At 43.4% G+C, this 7,645-nt stretch overlaps 1 protein-coding gene across 1 annotated transcript; it reads left to right on the top strand.

The window, feature by feature from the left end:
- Positions 1-394: 394 nt before the first annotated feature.
- On the top strand, positions 395-6,056 carry fbxo16 (F-box protein 16; the record flags this gene model as incomplete). Its single annotated transcript, XM_080513976.1, has 7 exons — positions 395-487; positions 1,476-1,511; positions 2,928-3,134; positions 3,214-3,378; positions 4,345-4,601; positions 5,564-5,654; positions 5,973-6,056. The coding sequence occupies 7 exons, from the start codon at positions 395-397 to the stop codon at positions 6,054-6,056; spliced, it is 933 nt and encodes a 310-aa protein (XP_080370102.1).
- Positions 6,057-7,645: the final 1,589 nt, after the last annotated feature.

Genomic DNA, 7,645 nt, shown 5'->3' with positions numbered 1-7,645 from the left:
GGGGAAATAATACCTCTCTGGACAAATAAAACGTGTTTTTATGCCAGAAATCTCTTCATTCCTGCTCAAAAACACCAAATATTTCCTCATTTTACTTCACTGATGTCATTTATATTTTTAAAAAAAAGGCACAAAGAAGTTATTTTATGTCTTACAAGTGTAGTAAGTCCTTAAAATCTCTATCTATAATCCATTAAATTCAACATTCTGGTTAATATTCAGATTTAACCTGAAAAATGTTCAGTTTTAAGATTCAATCCTTTATTCAAATTGAAATTTGAAAAACCGGATTAACAGATTTCTCACTTTCGGGGAATAAAACAAAAGAACAAAACTGAATGTGTGATAGAAGACGGTGTGTTTTTACCGTGTCGGTGTGTCGTTTCCAGCCAGGATGCCGGTGGCAGCCCGGAATTCAACCTGCAGCAAGATGGACACCAAACTGAGCTGCTGGACGCCACTGAACCATCCACAGGCCAACAGCAAGGTCTCACACACACACACACACACACACACACACACACACACACACACACACACACACACACACACACACACACACACACACACACACACGATATAATGTGTAATTTTCACTCTTCATGTATACTTCCTGATGAAATTAGTGAATATTTCAATTTAGGAAATATTAAACTGCCTTATTGTCACGAGTTCGTTCAACATTGTCGTTATTATTATTTTTAATGACTTGAACAGTTTGGGGAATCAGATAAATGGTGGTAAATAAAATAAAATAAAATAAAATAAAATAACCCTAACCATTAATTTTATTTAATTTAAATAAAATAAAATAAGATAAAATAACCCTAACCATTAATTTCATTTAATCTAAATAAAATAAAATAAAATAAAATAACCCTAACCATTAATTTAATTTAATCTAAATAAAATAAAATAAAATAAACAAACCCTAACCATTAATTTAATTTAATTTAAATAACATATAATAAAATATAATAAAATTAAAATACATTTTCTTGATATCTAATGTATTTTTCACTCTGGTAATTTTTTTTGCCGTGCAGCTCCTCAAAAAAACCCAAAAACCTAGAAAATATTGGCGTTATAATAAAAACATATTCGACCACTAACTTCTAGTAATTTCTACTGGAACTAAAAGTTGAAGTACGTAGTGAGAAATGCAATAAAGAAGGCAAAACTCCCCCCAAAATGATTGTTCTTTTTTTTTTTAGGTTCAGTCAGATCTAATATTTATTCAGTTACGATGAGAATTGTTAGTTTTATTTACAAATGTGAAAAATAATTTTTGATCCTATAAAGAAGATAAAGAACCCCAAAAAACAAAATAACCAAACTAATTCCTCCAAAGGTCTTTTACACTTGATTTTACTTATTTTTTTAGCTTCATTTTCATTATTGTATTTTTTTTATGCCTTTTCTTGATTTCAATGTTTTCTTCCTCTCCATCTCGTATTTCCTCCCTTCTTCCTCAGGTGTTTTCAGAGAGACGCAGCCTCCTGGCCAAGTGGGTGAGTCCAACATGTCCTGCTCTTGTTCTTCAGCAGGTTTTACAGGATCGCTTTGCCAAGATTGTTTTACATTCATTCTTTAGAAGAAATCTTAATAAAAGACGTAATTGGAGGATAAAACTCTAAATAAATGCACGTCGTCACTACTGCAAATGTTGTAGCTTCTTAAACTACAATAATATGTTTAAAAAATGTCTATTTATTTATTTATTCCTTTTAGAATGTATTGGTGTGCATGTATGATTCCAACCTCTTGCAAAAAACGAACGTCTTCATCAGACGACGTTCTCGTTGCATCTTGAGGTCAAAGGTCAAAGGTCACGAAAAGGGTCGCCAACGTATTTCCGTCACAATGCGGTCAGTTTTAATCCGTCAGACCAGAAGGTTCAGTTTTCACTTCGCGGTCCTCTGATGACGAGCAGCAGCGAGAAACAAGGAGACTGATGGAACCAGCAGGTGGCGCTACTGCAGCTTTATGGACCTAAACTGGGGTTAAATGGTGAAGAAGAAGAAGAAGACTATGACAGCTAAGACTAAGAATAAGACTTAGAATACTAAGATTAAGAATAAGAATGGTAAGACTAAGAAGAATAAGTATAAGAGTAAGAATATGAATAAGAATACTAAGACTAAGAATAATACTAAGAATAACAATACCAAGACGAGGAATTAGAATAAGCATAAGAGGAAGAACAAGACGAGGAAGAAGAAGAGGAAGAAGAAGAAGAAGAAGAAGAGGAAGAAGAAGAAGACGAGGAAGAAGAAGAGGAAGAAGACAAGTGAGAAGAAGATGAAGAGTAAGAAGAAGAGGAAGAAGTAGAGGAAGAGGAAGAAGAAGAGGAAGAAGTAGAGGAAGAGGAAGAGGAAGAGGAAAAAGAAGAAGAAGAAGAATGGAGGTGTCACACAGAAGTGAAATGCGTGTATATCAGTGTCAAACAGTGAAGACAGGAAGTAATTATGGAGGATCAAATACAATCCGTCGGTTTCCATGGTGACAAATGTGGTGTTGGTGAAGGTGTGGCTCTACCGAGTTCAGTGTGTCAGATGAAGCTCAGCCCTGTGGGGGGGGTGGAGGTGGGGGCGTCAGATAGATCTCAGCCCTATGGGGGGGTGGAGGTGGAGGGTGGGGGTGTCAGATGGATCTCAGCCCTATGGGGGGGGTGGAGGTGGAGGGTGGGGTTGTCAGATGGATCTCAGCCCTGTGGGGGGGTGGAGGTGGAGGGTGGGGGTGTCAGATGGATCTCAGCCCTGTGGGGGGGGGGGGGGGGGGGGTGGAGGTGGAGGGTGGGGGTGGGAGCTCAGCCACTCCCACCTGGGAGCTCAGGTGGAAGCTCAGCCCTATGGGGGGGGGGGGGGGGGGGTGGAGGTGTCAGATGGAGCTCAGCCCTATGGGGGGGTGGGGGTGTGTGTCCTCAGTTCTCCTGCTGGTCGGGGGTCCAGAGGCAGGCGGTGCTGCAGGACCTGGTGCTGCGCTGCTCGGTGGAGCAGCTCCGCCTCCTGAGCCTCAGCCTGGACCGCCGGCTCCCCCTGCAGGCCGCCGACCTCACCTGCCTGCTGCCCCGGGCCCTCAGCCTCTACGTCTTCTCCTTCCTCGACCCCCGCAGCCTCTCCCGCTGTGCGCAGGTACGAACCCCCCCCCCTCCCCGGGCGGAGGACGACCCCCCCCCCCCCCCCCAGGCGTGATGGGTCTCTGTGCCTGCAGGTGAGCTGGCACTGGAGGGGCCTGGTGGAGCTGGACCAGCTCTGGACCAGGAAGTGTCTGAGGAGGGGCTGGTGCCTCACGTCCCGCCCCACGCCTTTCGAGCAAGGCACCTGGAAGAGACACTACATCCGGTGTGTGGAGGAGCTGAGGCGGAGCGTCCCGCAGGTTCTTTTTTTTTTCCATTTCATTTTTCATTTGATTTATTTCATTCATTTAAAACGACGCAACAACAGAATTTCATATGAATGAAAGAAGTAAAACTTATGTCACAAAATACATGAAAAAGGTTGATCTGCTGCTCCGCAGTGTCGTATTTCTGTAACATTGACAATTTAACACGTTTCTTAAACACATCAATGGATTTAGAAGTTTTAATTTTACAACCGACTCCTTCCATTGAGATGCATTTTTCCATTACGGCCGATTGAAACCTGAGTTTTGTTCATATCTACTTTTTCTCTCGGCGAATCTGTTTTGCAATTTGTTCGGTAAAATTTCCAGATGAGCTTTAAACATGGTTTTTAGAAGGTTCTACTCCGCAAAGTCTTTAAATTTCAGGGTTTTTAGTTGTATAAATAAAGGATTAGCATGGTCTCTGTAACCACTTCCACTAGCGACTCTAATCGCTCTTTTCTGCAGAAGAAAAATTGGATTAATGTGTTTTACAGGCATTTCTCTTATTTAGAGAATCTTTGACTCTGTGCAACACAGATATTATTTGGGATACCTTTACTTTGACATTATTAATATGTGATTTCCATGTTAAATGTTCATGAATCGTAATACCTAGGAACTTAATCTCATGTGTCCTTTCGATTTCTAACCCGTTAATAAACAATGACGCTTCAACATATTTCCTTTCACTACAGAAAACCATACATTTAGTTTTGCTGATATTTAAGGACAATTTATTTGCATTGAACCACTTCGTAATCTTCTGGAATTCATTCTCTACGATTTGCCTGACATCTTTTATATTTTGTCCTGAATAGAATAAAGTGGTATCATCCGCAAACAGAATGAACCGAAGTAACTGAGACACTTTGTTTGTTTGTGACCACGGATTTGATAAACGCCAAACAAAAAATGGACGTCTCGTGTGAAAACCGACGTTCTCGACACGTTTTGTAGAGAAACTCTTCCCACCAGGACGTCACGTCTTTAGCTAGCGGCGTGGGACGGCGGGACCTCCGGGACCCGCGGGCCTCCAGCGGCGAGGAGCGTCCGGCCTGGAGCCGGCAAAACCCGGGGAGACGCTCCGGATCCGGACTGAAGGAGGAGAAGCAGCCGCCGTGGAGAGACGCCGACAGACACCCCGAGGACACCAGACGCTTCAACTACCTGGACAACCTGGACACCCTGGACCCGCCCAGGGGGGGTCGGGGGGGGTGAGGAAAACCTCCTCCTCTAAACTCAGTCACACGTCCGGGGTATCGGTAATCTACACTGGTATCGGTACAGTGAGGTCGATACTCGCTTGCAGTTTCTCTACAGATGGTTTTGTACATTTTGTGTATTTAGTTAGTTTTCTGTTTACCTATAAACCTTTTTCCCAAATTCTCTTGTCGGTTTTTGGCCAATTAATAAACAAAAATAAAAACATTTAAAGCTCATAAAAATGTATCCAGATTGATCAATTTGATGATCCATTCCTGGAAATGTATTTAGAAAATATTAACTGTAAAAATGTAAATTCGTGGGAATTTTCATAGTAATTTCTGAGAATTTTAAGAATAATTTGTAGAACTTTCTTACAGTAATTTCTACGAATATTAACTGTAATTCCCAGGAAATGTAAAAATGTAAACGGTCATTCCTGGGAATTTTCATCGTAATTTCTGAGAATTTTAACAATAATTTCTAAGAAATCTAATTTCTGGGAATTTTAACAGTAATTTCTGGAGCTTTCTTACAGTAATTTCTACAAATATTAAGTGTAATTCCCATAAAAATTTATCCAGATTTAGCAATTCGATGATCCATTCCTGGAAATGTAAATAGAAAATGTTAAGTGTAATTCCCAGGAAATTTAAGAGTAATTTCAGGGAATTTTAACAATAATTTCTAATAACTAATTTCTGAGAATTTTAACTGTAATGCCCGGCAAATTTAAATTATTCTAGTAAATTTTTAGAAACAGTGACTTCTCGGAATATAAACTGTAATTCCCAGGAAATTTAAGAGTTATTTAAGGGAATTTTCATAGTAATTTCTGAGAATTTTAACAATCATTTCTAGAAGTTTCTTACAGTAATTTCTACGAATATTAACTGTAATTCACAGGAACTTTAAACGGTAATTTCAGGTAATTTTCATAGTAATTTTTGAATTTTACCTGTAATTCCCGCAGGCAGCAGCAGAACAGCGCCCCCACTGGCAGCGGAGGGACACGGCGGCAGCTGTCGGAGGCTCATTACAAGCTCCGCAAAGCAAAGTCACTGGTAATAATTAAGGCGGCGCTGCCTTCATCATCATCATCATCATCATCATCATCATCATCATCATCACCATCATCACCATCATCACCATCATCTCCCGCCGGGACGGTGACCTGCTGCTCTCAAACAAACGAGGACGAGCTCTGTGGGGGGCCGCGTTTACACAGGAATACATGTTAATGAGGAGGAGGAGGAGGAGGAGGAGGAAGGGGGAGGAGGAAGGGGGGTGATGGAGGAAGTGAGACACAAGGGGAAGGTTAACTAGAGGACAGTGTTGCTTTTACAATTTGTTTGTACACACAATTCACTCTTGTCTTCCAGATGTTGCTGAGCTCCAGCAGCCGACCCCCCCCCTCCCCCTGTCCCCCCCTGCACTACCTGCCCCCTCCCACCGGAGGCGTGTGAGAGCCTCCTCCACCTGTCCCGGGGTGACGCCGCGCTCCGCCCCGGCCCGGTGAGGCCCCCGGTGCCCCGCCTGAGCCTGGAGGCACTCCGGGCGTCACGGCGCTCCACCAGGAGCGCTCCTGGTAACACCACCACCCCACCTCCTCCACCCCCCCTCCTCCACCCCCCCTCCTCCACCCCCACCCCCACCCCCTCCTCCTCCTCCTCCACCACCCCCCTCCACCCCCCCTCTGCTGCCCCGGGCTCCACACATGATGTAACCACACGGCAACAAACCGACTCGGATCAGAACCAGGAGGCAAAAACTAAAAGTCCGACGCAGCAGGAAAATGACTGCGCGGCGTCGCGTGACCCCGTTAGCAACGACGCCGTAACACGCCGCCGAGCTTCCTTACACGCCGCCGAGCTTCCTTACACGCCGCCAAGCTCCCTTACACGCCGCCGAGCTTCCTTACACGCCGCCGAGCTTCCTTACCGAGGGAAACGATTCCTGCCTCGTTTACACGGCAACGTCTCAACGCTAAGTTTTCCTCAGTCGGAGGTTTGTTTTTTTTTTTACGAAAGGTTCTGCTTTGGAGAGCAGTTTTCGTAAAGTTTTCATTAAAACTAGAGTTACATTCAATAGAGCACCCATTAAAAGTAGAACTACACTCGGTAGAACACCTATTAAAACTAGAGCTACACTCGGTAGAACACCCATTAAAACTAGAGCTACACTCGGTGGAGCGCATATTAAAACTAGAGCTACACTCGGTGGAGCGCATATTAAAACTAGAGCTACACTCGGTGGAGCGCATATTAAAACTAGAGCTACACTCGGTAGAGCGCATATTAAAACTAGAGCTACACTCGGTAGAGCGCATATTAAAACTAGAGCTACACTCGGTAGAGCGCATATTAAAACTAGAGCTACACTCGGTAGAACACCCATTAAAACTAGAGCTACACTCGGTGGAGCGCATATTAAAACTAGAGCTACACTCGGTAGAGCGCATATTAAAACTAGAGCTACACTCGGTGGAGCGCATATTAAAACTAGAGCTACGCTCGGTAGAGCGCATATTAAAACTAGAGCTACACTCGGTAGAGCGCATATTAAAACTAGAGCTACACTCGGTGGAGCGCATATTAAAACTAGAGCTACGCTCGGTAGAGCGCATATTAAAACTAGAGCTACACTCGGTAGAGCGCATATTAAAACTAGAGCTACACTCGGTGGAGCGCATATTAAAACTAGCGCTACACTCGGTGGAGCGCATATTAAAACTAGAGCTACGCTCGGTAGAGCGCATATTAAAACTAGAGCTACGCTCGGTAGAGCGCATATTAAAACTAGAGCTACACTCGGTAGAGCGCATATTAAAACTAGAGCTACACTCGGTAGAACACCCATTAAAACTAGAGCTACACTCGGTAGAGCGCATATTAAAACTAGAGCTACACTCGGTAGAACACGCATTAAAACTAGAGCTACGCTCGGTGGAGCGCATATTAAAACTAGAGCTACACTCGGTAGAACACCCATTAAAACTAGAGCTACACTCGGTGGAGCACATATTAAAACTAGAGCTACACTCGGTAGAGCGCAT

This window comes from Blennius ocellaris (genome assembly GCF_963422515.1).
Source record: "Blennius ocellaris genome assembly, chromosome: 18".
NCBI classification, from domain to species: Eukaryota; Metazoa; Chordata; class Actinopteri; order Blenniiformes; family Blenniidae; genus Blennius; species Blennius ocellaris.
Note: the sequence above shows the minus strand (reverse complement) of the source record. Positions and strands in the feature narration are given on the sequence as shown.